Source organism: Podarcis tiliguerta (genome assembly GCF_965153285.1).
Source record: "Podarcis tiliguerta genome assembly, chromosome: 7".
NCBI lineage: Eukaryota > Metazoa > Chordata > Lepidosauria > Squamata > Lacertidae > Podarcis > Podarcis tiliguerta.
The window spans coordinates 33,550,438-33,565,028 of NC_139540.1; the positions used below are offsets into that span (position 1 = coordinate 33,550,438).

Here is a 14,591-nt window from a genome sequence, read left to right on the forward strand (position 1 = left end):
TGGAATCATTCCTTATGTATATAATTCTACTTCTCTTTGCAGATGTGGTCACAAAAAAGAAGTAGCAAAACCTTTGGGGGCAAGTAGGGATGGATCTCTTATTTGTTGGAAATAAATAGGTGGTGCAAACATAGAAAGAGGTTCTGATCTTCCTTCTTTTATGCAGAGTGTCCAAGTCAGATTGCTGTTTAGGCTTTTCTGTTCCTTCCCTGCCTCTGACCTTTCCTTGATTCTCCATCTTTCATACATAATTATTTTTTTCTATGACATCAGAGCAAATTATATGTTAGTGTGAGTGTGATCACTGATCCTTTGCATGGATCCTGCTTGGCTACTGGATTACCTTTGGGTTGTTTAACAAACTTCCTGTGGTTTTTAGTTTTGTCCCCTAAATGAGCTGAAATGTCATTGTCACTGTCCTGACCATGTAAAATATTTCCTGGCTGGTGTAAAGATTTTGAAGATAGGCCCAAAGAATAAAAAGTCTTTCAGCCTCTTGTAATGGGAAGTGCATCATCTGTTGTACTGAACAAACTTTTAGGAAACCCAAGTTCCTTTGATGTTGTTGAACCACAGAGAAATCAGCAATAGCCTGAAGATTAATTTCAAACATCAAAAAGAACAGCATATCAAATAATTTCTCCTAGGCTTCTCCAGAGTTCACTCACCACTTCAACAGAAATCTCAATTTTTTTACCTAATGTGGTATTTATTATACACTTATACAAATCTACTGTGTGACCATACTTAGAACTGTGTACAGTTATGGCCACCAAGCCTCAAAAATGTGCTTGCAGAGATGGAAAATGTGCAGAAAAGGGCAACTAAAATGATCAAAGGGATGGAGCAACTTCCTCTGAGGAAAGGCAACTGTGTTTGCATCTCTTTTTTGCATAAACATATTTGTGGTGTATAAAACGATGCACACTGTGAAGAAAGTGGAAAGAGAGACCTTTTCCTCCCTTCTAATAACACTGGGAGCCAGGGTTATCCAGTGAAGCTAAACAGTGGGAGACTTCCATAGTGCACATTCAGCTATGGAATTCACACTACAAGATGTGGTGGTGACTATCAACATGGATGGGTTTAAAGGTGATTATACAAATTAACAGATAAGACTATCAGTAGCTACTAGTCAAGATGGATCCAGTACCAAAGGCAGCATGCTTCTGAACATTTGTTACCTGGTATCACAAGTGGGAGAGTGCTACTGCTGCATTCATCTCCTGCTTGCAGCTTCCCATAAGGATCTAGTTGGTCACTGTGGGAACACTATGCAGGACTAGATGGAAATTTGGTCTGATCTAGCAGTGCTCTTCTTATGTCCGTATTAATGCATTACTGTATGCATATGGTTTTGCCCAACCTATGTACCCTGTGCCCTCCTAGCAATAGCTGGCAGCTACTAGCACCCAAAGGAAAATGAATTATAATCCTATTCCTATGCATCTTTACTCATTACTAAATCCCATAGTGCTTAGTGGGACTTACTTTCATGTAAATGTGCACAGCATGGCAGCTGTAGTCTCACAATGAGATCAAGAGGAAAATGACAGACCAAGGCAACAATCCAAAAACCCCACTGTTGCAGAGGTCATATGCATAAGAATGTCTAGGCCATCAGCACCGCCATTCTTTCACATTTGTGTAATATTCATAAACTGTATTTTCATGAAATTTGAATTTAATTTTTCATGTAATATTAGAACATCTTGAGTTTCCCCACCTAAAAAGTACTTCAGGGATTCCCTGCAACAGAGTTCTGTTTCTTTGCAAGTTTCCACATTATCTAACTAATAAGAGAAGTTAATTCCAAGGTCCAGTTCACTAGGTCACAGTACTTGACCATCTGACCCAGTATTGTCTACTCTGATTGGCAGCAACTCTCTAGGGTATCACCTGAGGGCATTCAAGTCACCTGCTACCTATTGTCTTTTGCTTATTTATTTAAATTGATGCCAGGCCTTGAACCTGGGGCCAGAGGTGGAGCTAGCTGCTCCGGCACCTGGAGTAGTACACATGCTGTGCACCCGGGGGTAGGGCGAGCATCCCAGGGCCACATCCACCACACACCCCTTCCTCCACCAGTGCCTGGGGCCTTCTGAATGCAAGGCCTGTGTTCTGTGATTGAGCTATTGTAGGTAAACAATGCGGAGTTCACTCAAATTGGGACACTGTCCTGGACAAGCTTAAAAAGGTAAAAGTGTAAAGGGACACCTGACCATTAGGTCCAGTCGTGGCCTACTCTGGGGTTGCAGCGCTCACCTCGCTTTATTGGCCGAGGGAGCTGGCGTACAGCTTCCAGGTCATGCGGCCAGCATGACTAAGCCACTTCTGGCGAACCAGAGCAGCACACGGAAACACCGTTTACCTTCCTGCTGGAGCGGTACCTATTTATCTACTTGCACTTTGACGTGCTTTCGAACTGCTAGGTTGGCAGGACAACCTTACATGCACACAAATCCCACTGGAATATATAGGCACTGCACACTTCCATTTTTTACCAGAACCTTAGCTTGAAACTCCAGCTAGCCTGCACACATCCCAATCTTCACAGGAGTTAAATGCAACTTAAATTTTATTCAACCCAAAGATTGCACCACCATCACCCTCCGCAGCCTGAACTAAGATGTAGTATTTGTGTCAACAGCTTTATTTTTCAGGAATGACCAATATTGTATTAAAAATACAGACAAAACAAGATCTCAGGAGTTTTCAACTTGTTGACACTTTTTAAAGCAAATTCCAGGTGCATCAGATACGGAGCAAAAAATACTTTAACAACTATATTTTGTGTAAAACAGAAGCTGAATGACAAAACACAGTATAGTATGTTACTCTCTACTGTTGGTCTTCTTGCCAAAAGCCAAGCTGAGGGTTTTCTCTTGCTTGATAAAGTTCACAGATCTCAGAAAACTAAGCAGGAAGTTTGCTGTTTGAAAGATTTCCCCCTCAGGATGAGAAGGGGGAGAAGAGAAAGAGAAATGTGAGGGGTATTATGACAGGCACTCCACAAAACTAAGCAGACAACTTGAGATTTGTTTATCCCAAAAGCTTCTTAAGTGATGCTGCCAATAAATGTGTAAATTAAGCCAGGAGGTAATATAGAGATGTTTGCGTTTATGATCCTTCACAGGAAGTTCTACCTTCCTTGTTTCTTTCAGAAGTCTGCTTCATCCAAATGCAAAAGCTTCCTCTTTTACACTGAATTCGGCCCTATATAAAAGGTGTGTTACCTTTACAGCTGTGCAATTCATAGTCATTTCAATCATGGGTCACCAACTTATTACCAAAATAAAAATTTGAATAGAAGGATGTCAAGGCGTGGGGAGAAGGGGCAAATGCTACATGTGGCTTTAATATTGAACAGCTGCTATAGATCAAGCATCCCCCCCCCCCTTTTGCTTGTGTGTGCGCCTCTCTCTCTCTCTCTCTCTCTTTTACCCCCTGCCAGAATACTGTGTTACAAGGATTATTGTAAATACAGAGACTGTGGCGCCTTAGGAGACGAAACTCTAAACTTCCAACAGTTAATATCCCCCCAAATGTACCTGAGGCAAACAGCACTCACTACTTTTCAATGTCTATGCCCAGAGAGGAAGTTTGTTTGTTTGAAATGTTAGCTCCATCACCTCTTCAACACAAAAGCAACATGCTTAAAATCAGCTGAGGAAAATACATGCCACAAGAAACACCCTCCCACCCCCTATTTTCTCCTCTAAGGAGGAAAAAAACACAACATGGCTTTACAAAGAGACCTGGATCACCAGGAATTCGCCTCAAAACTTCTCTCTTTTTTTCTTCTACTTGGTCCCCAAAGCTTTTGAGTTCCTCTAGGAAAACCATTCCCTTCCCCCTCCTCCTCTCTACTGGCAAACTTGGCAAGGGGTGAAAATGGGGAGAGGAGGGAGAGAGAGAGAGGAGCAGGCTGGTTGTTTGTGCACAAGAAGCTCAGGACGAGGCGCCCGAGGAGCCCCGCGCGAAGGCGAAGAAGCGCCGAGGGGGGAGGGGCGGGCAACTCACCGACACCAGAAACTCCAGAGTGGCCACATAGTCGCGCTCCGTCTTCAGCAGCTCATTCAAAACGCACACCCGGAGGCGCAGCTGCTTCTCGGGGTCTTTCCCGCTCTCTCCTTTCCCTTCCCCTTTGCTTTCTTCGGTCATTGTGTCCTATCCACCACCGCCCCCGAAAGAAGCGCCTTCGAAACTTTCCTCCCCTCGGCTCCTTCTCGTGTTTGGCGAGGCGGCCGGCAGGACAGGGGAGGAAAAAGGCGGGGAAATTCCCTCAGGGGTTCAGAAAAGACCACAACAAAAGAGCCCGCTCCGTTCCATGGCGAGGCCGGAGTTCTGTGGGCTCCCCTCACTATCCCAGCTGTGGAGGAGCAGCTTCGCTCCCTCCACCCCTCGCCTCTCTCTCCCTCTCTCTCAAGTGTCCTTTCCCAGTCAGGAAGACGGACCCAGCCTGAAGGAAGTGCGAGTGGTCACCAGCTCTCGGCTCTCTTTGTATGACTGTGGGGAGATTTGGAGACTTCAGGCAGCAACAGCAGCAGCAGCGCCTGGACATTAATCAAAAGCTTTGTATCCATGTGACTCCGACCCCTTTCCCTCGCCTGCGCCAAATCTCAGCGAAAAGCAAAGGAAGCACAACCTTGGGAAAGGGTTGCGTGCCAGCAACTGCTTGTTTCACACACAAGCTTGTGCGCTTTTGGAGTTTGTTTCGGGGCTAATTGGAGCTCTCCCAGTTGAGAGGCTGCGGCTTTAAAATGTCCCAAACGAGCTAGACTGCTGAGATTCTGGCTCCGAGTTTGTTATTCTTTGTGTTTCACAGCCAGTCACGGGTCGTGCCTCCTACCCACACATTCCCACATAAGTATCATTTAAGATGCTAATGTATATGTGTGTGCATTCGTAAATGCACGCACACATGCACACAGTCACACAGAACCTATAATTAGGGATTGCTGTACAGTATATAAATACAAATCTGGTTAGTATACAGCATCGTACATGCATCGTGCAATCAATTAGTTGAGGCATAGGGGCCAACTCCCTGGGGCTTTGGGTGCCCACCCACAAAATTCCCATCAAGGGCCTGGGCACCCACAAATTTCGGTGCCAGGGCCATGCACACTGCATGGCACCCATGGCCCCTGGTACCCACGGTCGTGGCACTCCTGAGCTGAGGTATTTGGCAATTTGCTGATCTAAAACTGGATGTACCTCTCATGGCAGAAGCCACAACAAATAAGGAATTCAGTTTATAATTGCTGTACATCCATTAGTCAAAAAACAAACAAACAAACCCAGGAGCCTTGTGCAGATGACCAATTTAGGTACAGCCTACCTGTAGGGCTTAATCACACTTGTTGGCACACCTGCCTTCCATGCATTACATTTGCACAGGGCCCTATGCATGTACATCCAAATGTATGTTGTCTGCCTCCATTGCTGTAGTGGAATGGAGCCTGTCTACATTCTGGTATAAGCTAATAGGTCCCTGTGCAAGTGTAATTGATCTCTAGAAAACACAACCTGAAAAAGAGACCATGCACACACTTTTGTAAACTAAGAAAATAATAAAAATTAAAAATAAATAAATGTGCATGTTAGCAAAATTATAGCATCTCCTGCATTCTGATTACATGAGGTCACTGAAGCTCCACTCTGGCACCCTTGGCATTTAAAAAATATGCAGCTATTTAGTATACAGAATACAGGTTTACTATTGCCCTGGCCATGCTTCTAAAACATTGGATTCAAATTTTCACTGAGATACTTACAATGGAACACTTCCCTATGTTGTTATCCCATCAAGTGTATGTTGGTGAGCTAAAACTTTACTGACTCTCGCAATAGGAAGCAATGGAGGGGCAGTTCAAAAGAAAGCTTGAGAGCCACCAGAGAAAAGGCAACAAAATAAGAACAGTAAACCCTCTGTTTTCTTTCCTTTAATGTGTGTATGATTTAGAAAGCCCCATCACAAATTGTGTCATGAGCCAGGGTACAGAGAAGCTACTGTCTCCTGTGAAGAAGAGGAGTTTTCCTGTAAATATACTAGTGTGTGTGTAAATGCCTTTGACAGTACTTATCAAAGCATCTTGATCATGCTGTTTGCAAGAGAGAGTTTGTTTGATGTACATTATGAGATTTTGTAGCACTTGGACTAGGGTTTGAGAATGTTGGCACTTCAGACAGCATACAGGTGTTTCACATAAATTTAAAAAGTGACCAACACAGTTACTTGAAGTTCAGATATTCCCATTGCTTGCAATATCCTTGGGTTGCAAACACACCTATCATTGTAATTGTTTATTAATTGTCCTCCACCTATGTCTCAAGGCAATGTTCAAAATATGGGAAGTACTTGGAAGAAAATTGTATTTCAATTGTTTAGTATTTCAGTGCTTGACAGGCTATGTTGGCGTAAATAATGTGGGCATTGCCCTATTTTAAAAAATGTTTATATCCTTTCTTTAACAGTGGAACATGCAGTTTCTCAGTGTTAGGTTGCAATATTGATCATTTTGTTGATGCTCTCTTTGTTTCACAAAACAAATAAATATTTTCTTAAAAAAATCAAATATGCCTATATTCCTATGTAACAGGTATAAAATTTGCTGCCAAACATGAGTGGATCCATATAAATATTTACCTCTGCCTTCCTTTAGCTGAAGGCCCCAGTCCAGTAGAGTTAAATTTTTATATAACCCCACCCACATTTGGTGGCAAACTTCATACATATTACATGGTCTCCATCTGGTAAAGCTTTGCTGTGCCCTAGGAAAGTCTCCTCTTTCTGTATGTCTTTTTGGATTTACCCAGATGCTGAATCCAAAAGTCTTTGCAAGGGAATGCCCCCTTCTTGCTACCCCTGCCATGTGTCTCAAAATCCTGCCTTGCCAGGAGCTGTCCAGCAAGTCAGTGATCTGGAAGTTTAGATAACAAGGGGAGCTGTCCAACAAGGAGTAACAGGAAGCACACCAATATTAGGTGTTGTTTCAGCACTAACTAGGCCCTAACTAAAAAACTTTTGACTGTTGATCCCATTGGACCATTCTCAGGAAGCAACACTATCCAGCCTCTGCTTCTTTGAAGCCATGGCAAAGCTTGTTTTCCAGTTAAAACAGAGACCCGCTATAACCTGCTGCAACCCAGTGATGGGTTGTTAATAACTGTTAATAACAACATCTGTAACTGTATGTTTGGGTTTAACTTATTTGGTTAACTTGAATGGTTGGTTGAACTTAGTTTACCCTTCATCTCAGTTATCCTTCCATTATATATTTTATGCCCAGTGTCAGTGATGGTAAACCCCTCCTGAGAAATATAAGAAATTTCTCCCCAACTCCCCCTTCTCAAAAAATACTCGCTTTCATGGGAGACCAACAGTCCCATGGAAGGAGGGTGGGGTTATCACAGCCTGAGCTAGAATCTGCTTCCTACCAGCAAGTGTGGGGGAGAAATATTGCTACTATTTCCACCTAAACATTAGGAAGAACTTCCTGACAGTAAGAGCTGTTCGACAGTGGAATTTGCTGCCAAGGAGTGTGGTGGAGTCTCCTTCTTTGGAGGTCTTTAAGCAGAGGCTTGACAGCCATATGTCAGGAGTGCTCTGATGGTGTTTCCTGCTTGGCAGGGGGTTGGACTTGATGGCCCTTGTGGTCTCTTCCAACTCTATGATTCTATGATTCTATTTTCCATCTGTTTACATGGTTATAATCTGTTTTGAATGTAATGCTGAAACCGTAGTTTGCATTATGTGAATGAGCAGTGGTGCTCTTGCACTTTCTCACTTCCTTTGGTGTACTGGAAGCACCTGCCTTTTATTTTAAAGTAACTAAAGTCGCCTCTGATGTCTGAACTGGAAGAACTGTGGCTAGTTTAAACCAGAGGTGGCCAATATGATGCTCTCCAGGTGTGTTGAATTCCAGCTCCCATCAGCCACAAATTGCATGGCTAATGGTAGGAACTGTACTTCAACAACAACTGGAGGTCTACTTTGGCTACCCTTGGTTTAAACTATAGTTTGTGTTAGCAAGTCAGTATCATAAACCATTATTTGATTCCAGTTTGTTTCAACAAACCATATTTTAAACTGTCCACATTCTTCTACCCCAGTTCAAAATGACAAACTCTGCTTAATTTAAAATAGGAACACATAGTTTCTGGTCTCCTCGTCAGGGTTACTAAAGACAAAAAGGCAGGGAGGAGAACACAAGCCTGAGGCTTGATACTGCTCATTCATGTAACACTAAGCTATTGTTTAGCATTAAAACCAAAATGGGGCTATGTATTACAGATGGATTTCAGATTTATTGTAACTGATTTTGTAGTCTGACCAAGATAAATTCCATCTTTTCAGAATGTTAGCTTTGCCCTGCAGGGGATATGTAACTGTTAATAACAACATCTGTAGCTGTATGTTTGGGTTTAACTTGTTTGGTTTAGCTTGAATGGTTGGTTGAATTTTGTTTACCCTTCATCTCAGTTATTCTTCCATTATACATTTTATGCCAGAGACTCAATACACAGAATAAAACTGAAGATGAGAAGGAAAATTGATGGTTGGAAATATTGTAAAATAAACTTTTAGCCTTATTGTAAAAAAGGAATGACCAAAATATATTTATCAAAATATTTATGTTTTCTCCAAAGTTATCTATGAATACAGTCTGGCACAAGTAAATGCTTAACTCTCATTGATATCAATAGGATTTACTGCCAACAATTCAAGATTTGCCCTTGTTTGTTCCATTTATTGAAGGGGCAGATTCAATGGAGGCTTGTCTTGTGCTGGAGGAAGTAAGGGAGGCAATTTTCACTCATTTTCCCCTTTTCATAGAATCATACTCTAAAGTTGGAAGGGACGCCAAGGGCCATCAGGTCCAACCCTCTGCAATGCAGGAATCTCAACCTGTGGTGTCCCCCATCCAATTTGAAACCATACTGAACCCTGCTTAGCTTTGAAAATGTACTCAGAGTTTTATTGCTGCACCAGCCCCCAGGGCCACTTCCCTTGCTGTTCTGGTGGGCCCCCCAATCCTCCAGAACATCTTTTTGGGATGCAAATACAACTGTAGGTGAATGAGGGATTGATGGAAATAGCTGCCTCCTTTTCCTTCAACAGGAGTATCCCATAAGAGGAATTCTCCCTAGATCCCGACCTCTTACTTTGTGAGTACACCCACAGGTTTTACATCACTCTATGTCCTCCAAAACCTTCCAGGTTTATAAAATAGTAAGGAATTTAAAAATTCTATATGATAATGGTTCTTCATGTCCCCCTCCATGAGAAGTCCAGAGGATGTCAACACAACAGACCTTTTCAGTAGTGGTTGCCTGCTTGTAGAATGCTCTTCACACAGAGGCTCGCTTGGCACCTTCATTACATATTTTTAGGCAACAGGCAAAAACATTATGTAGCTTTTAATTATATAAATTATCTTTTAGATTTTTCTTTGTTTTCTTTTATGCTGGTTGTGTGTGTGTGTGTGTGTGTGTGTGTGTTTATATATTGTAAATCGCTTTGAGTTTCCTTGGCAAAAAAGTGACTAAGACATTTTTAATAGTAAATAAAATAATAATAATAAATAATAATAATAATAATAATACATTGTGGCATTAATTCCAATCACTGCTATTTGTGTATTACTTATGATCCCTACTTTATGTGTACTGAGGCTGGATTAATTTTGTCTTATAGTAAGAGTAAGAGCTTTGTATATATTACCATTTTTTACTTTCAGATGGAAAGTGGACTTTTCTTGGTATTACTATTATTCCTGTAATATATTTTAAACATTTTACATTAGAATTACTTTAGCTGTATGCAAAATATTTGCATAAACCTTTCAAATTCTTTGTCGACATCTCTGGACTTCAAATGGGCTTCTTTTACTGCCTTTATTTGACTTTTTTCTTAATGTACAGGCAAAGAGTTTTGAAAGAGAATGAAATATTTATAAATAAGATTAGCATAAGCTAGGATAAAAATTATAAAGGTTATCATCTCCAGCCATGCTAAAATACACAATTATACATACTATGTAAGCTTTGTTGAAGCATACAATGTCAGCGTTTTCCATATTTTTAATAATATAACTACATGCATAATGTACAATATTAAAAAAGTTCAATTTACTCCAAATTGTGAATGCATCACATAAAAAAGATGCATTAAAAAAGAAAAATCCTGTGATTTATTTTACCTTTTATGTGATTTGCTTTGTTAATCTTGCAGTCCTTTGCACATTTATGTGAATTCAATGGGACTTGCTTCTGAGTAGACATGTATAAGATCATACTGTAAAACGCTTTTTACAGAAATCTACAGAAATAATGGAACACACTAGATTTTCCCATCTTACATTCAGATAAACTTAAACAATTTATTTAATATAAGATAGCAGGGCTTAGAAGAAAGGTAACCTCTATTTAGTTCTACAAAGAACTGGCAAAAGACAACATACCTTTGATACACACGTTTCCCTTATTGTCAGTATGTTGAGACCTCAGTGAAATGAGTGAATACAAGGCTGTGCTCTATTTAATGGCTGCCTGTTTCACAGCACCCCACCCACAAAAGTGGGGAGACATGAAAGTAAGGCAACATTATATACTTCCTTTGGGGAAGGCATCAGATTTTAAAAACAAAACATTCAATTTTATATTAAGTATGTGGCTAACACTGACCCAGTTTCATTCAAAACAGTTTGACTTTCATGTCTCTACATCCTTACCAGAACACTGGTCATCTGTCCTGTGATTTCTGAGGGAACTCCCGTTCAACGCATGAATGATGAAGACTGTTGTTCCTGTGTTGTTTCATGTAATCTAGAAAATAAAAGCTCATTCAGTACACAGTAACTGAGAATAAACATGCTACTTGGTAAGATTCTGTGACACAGTCTGGGCAAACTTGATAGTTCATATATTCAGCATATGGGTGGCAGGGAGTTCTCTATCCTCACATCCTGGTCATTCAAGAGAAGTGAACGAACAATTGGCAGCACTGGGAAATTTAAAAATGGGGGTGTAGTGGGGGCGGGGGGTCCAGAGACTGAATTGGCTGCCTTCACACACACAGTGGGTTGTCGTGCAGAACACTAGAGAAGAAACATTGAAACACTGGGGATGGTGGGAGCAGGATCTTGCAAGAATACAAGATGCTTCAAGGAGATGGATTTCAAGGTTTATAAGCTAGATGCTAAGTTGATAAAATATTTTACTCCAATAATAATCTCAGTTAAATGGTTGGTTTTCTGCCCTGTAGCTCCTGCTGAGCTCCATACAGGTTGGCTGAAGGACTATCCTTATTCTACTATGACTCAGAACTGAAATAGACAAGTTACAGGAGATTACTTTCCACCATAACTTAACCACTATTGTTCCCCAACAGAGTCCTGGGAGCTGGGAGTCAAGAAGCCAAGGGTCCGAGGATCAGGAAGCAAGGAGTCACAAAATCAAGGGTCTAAGGATCAGGAAGCAAGGAGTCAAAGAGCCAAATGCAGCAAGGCAGGGAACATGTTGCTGTGGCAAAGAGCCAAAGGGAAATGCTGACCTTATATCCCTTCCCGGCTCTTGCCACCAGGAGCTGTGAGTTACCAATTGGCCTCACCTGTGAGGCCATGCCTTACCTCTTCAGAACAAACTTAGGAAGGCCCCAGCCCTGCAAAGTCCTACTGGTCACAGGGCCTGGCTCCTGCACGCACTCCTGACAGTGATTTTGCTTGGGAAAATAGAATTGAGGGACATTAATGTATACTTCCAAGTGCCCCAATCTATTTGAGGGCTTCCATGGCTGCTTTTGAGCTGAAATCAAAATGTCTGGTGATACAATAATGCATCTCATCTGTTTTCATCCTAAGAGAACTGCTATTCTACAGAAACTTTCCTGTGAGCAAGCCTACTTGAACTCCACAGAGTTTACTTAGCAGGCATTCCACTATATCTTCACTGTCCAGAACTTGAGCTGTTTGCCCCCCCCCCACCTCATCAGAAAATCTGTGGCGTGAAATTAAACTCCAGAAAGATTCATGGAATTAAATACTCAACACACATTCTAATTCCCTTTGTAAATATATTTATTCTTCAGATACTGTGGAGCTTATACATCATTGCTAATTTGCAGGACTGCAGCTCTACCACTAAAATAATCATATTCCATTTGATTTTTCAATGAATGTTTATCTACATCTACCGAATGCTGAGAATTAACAGTAATTTGCTGGAACCAGACTCACTATAGAAAAATGCATATAAAATTGAGTGTCCAGTTGTGACGTGGAGGGGATACATTGCTCCCTTTTCATTTCATTTTCATTCATTAAACTTATTAAGTCGCTTGTCATCTGAAGGTCTCCAAGCGACTTACAGCGACTTACAGTGTGTGTACACACACACACACATATTTTTCCGTGTATAAGATGCCCCCTATTTTGGGGGACTTGAAATTAAGAAAATGGGTGGAGATTGCCCATAGTTGTTGAACTTTTTGGGGGAGGATTGCCAGAGTTGCTGAGCTTTTTTTAGCCAATCCAGCAGTTTGCTCACATGCCTATTGCAGTTCAAATATGAAAGAAGCAAGGTATGAAGACACTCTGGGTGCCATAGTGTCTGCTTACTTCTTCATGCTAGTTCAATAGGCTATTGAGTCCAGAACAATCACTCCCCTTCTTCCTTGTTATGCAGAGCAAATGCAGGACAAGGACCATGCCGACATTGGAAATTAACTTCCGTAGTTAATTTTTCCAAGTCAGATAAAATATTCACAGATATCACAGCAGACTATAACCCACTTTAGGCTCCACAAAGTGTTCTTTATATTTATATTGGCAGGATCTCTGCTGCATTTCATGCCCAGAAAGCCAAACAAACAACATTTTGATAATGTTTTGGGATGAGCAAAACTTCTTTAAAATTAAAATTAACAAAATTTGCACAGTTTTATGGATTGTCAAGCTTTCATGCAAGAATTAATTATTGACAATACAGTTTTGCCATTTGGAATAAGATAATATTATACACTGTCATCAACAACAATAATTGGCCATCTGCAGCAGCAATCAACATGTTTTATATTTATTGCACATGGAGGACTCAGTTGAGCAATGCATCCAAGGATGCATAAAATAGTATTTCCTTGTACGGGGCTAGGAAAATGAAGCACAGCTTAGAAAATTCTATGCTTTAAAAAAAAACCTGACCATAAGGGATGAACCCATCAGCTATAGACAAAATCACATATAGTTCCTAGCTGACTTTCCCCAAAAATCTATTATTAACACACTAGAAGAGTATTATGGCCCTCTGGCAAAATAATAAACTGAATTAATTCATCCAAACAAAGCAGGCTGTGCATAAACTATATTCTGCGGCCTCATTTTTCATCAACTGCACATTTTTTATTTCTTCCTTTCCTTGCACTATCTTGAATACACACATCCTTGTTACTGAGAATAATTTATGCAGGACTTTAACATGAAAAGTACTTTATAATAGTGTTATTTGTCCTGAGAACAATAATTTAATGGAGATCAGTGCTATCCCCATTTTACAGAGAAGATATACCACTAAGGACACCCAGAGGGTCTAGCAGTTAAACTAGATGTGGCATTAATTGAGTGAATACAATGAGCATGCTCATTGTTAATGTTAATGTGATTGTTAATGTAAATTCTCTATGTACCTTCTCCACAAGAGGTCAAGAGGGTGGCAACACAAGAGGGGGCCTTTTCAACACTGGCTCCCTGTTTGCGGAATGCTCTCCCCAGGGAGGCTGACCTGGCAACTTCATTACATATCTTTAGACACTAGGCAGAAACATTTCTCTGTTGACTAGGCCTTTGGCTGATTAACATTCTGTGTTTGTGGGAGTGGGGTTATTGGTTTTATTTTATTATATATTTTGTGTTCTGATTTTGTATTTTTATGTTGTGAACTCCCCTTTGATCTTTGAATGAAGGGTGGTATTCAAATTTAGTAAATAATAGCAGTATAGCATCCATGTGAAGCAGCATTGGATCTGCATCATGGAAGAAGTGGGGGGTTCAACCCTTTCCCCCTATTGCCGTCCCATTGAAACTTGCCCCATGGAAAATTAGCACAGGAGGGAAGCCTCCAGTGGCAGTGGCGTAGCGTGGGGGGTGCAGGGGGGGCCGGCCGCACCGGGCGCAACATCTGGGGGTTAGGGTTAGGGGGCACAAATCCACAGGTTAGGGGGCGCAAATCCACGGGTTAGGGGGTGCAAATTACCTGCCTTGCCCCGGGTGCTGACAACCCACGCTACGCCACTGTCCAGTGGCTTAAATAACAGTTAAAGAGGCAGGACCAGCACAAGAGACTGTGCTGTTGTCCCCACTTTTACTCCTTCTCTCCTACCTCTGGTACCTCCTACCTCCATGTCCTGCTGCCTCTGCCACCATCTCCCTCTAGCCCAACCAGTTCATGACTATTTCTTTTTTGTGGTGCATTAGCGGCAGCAGCACTGGGTGGCTCTCTTCGTCCTTGTTTAGAGGCCCTTTGGCAGAGTGAGGTCGGGAAGGGAGCAGGAGGAGAGGCGTGGGCAGGAGCAGGAGCCTCCTGCTTCTCTG

The 14,591-nt window shown here is 41.5% G+C and overlaps 1 protein-coding gene across 4 annotated transcripts in view; it reads right to left on the minus strand.

The window, feature by feature from the left end:
- The window catches only part of PREX2 (phosphatidylinositol-3,4,5-trisphosphate dependent Rac exchange factor 2), a 135,438-nt gene that overhangs the window by 98,869 nt on the left and 21,978 nt on the right, over positions 1-14,591 (minus strand). Inside the window, exon 3 of one of the 4 annotated variants that reach the window (XM_083450894.1) lies at positions 10,740-10,833. In XM_083450894.1, coding sequence (XP_083307020.1) covers positions 10,740-10,754 — 15 coding nt within the window. In that variant the 5' untranslated portion in view covers positions 10,755-10,833. Of the gene's footprint in view, positions 1-4,023; positions 4,675-5,780; positions 5,847-10,739; positions 10,834-14,591 lie in introns of those variants that run through there. The other 3 variants (XM_083450895.1, XM_083450892.1, XM_083450893.1) reach the window with 3 other exon arrangements.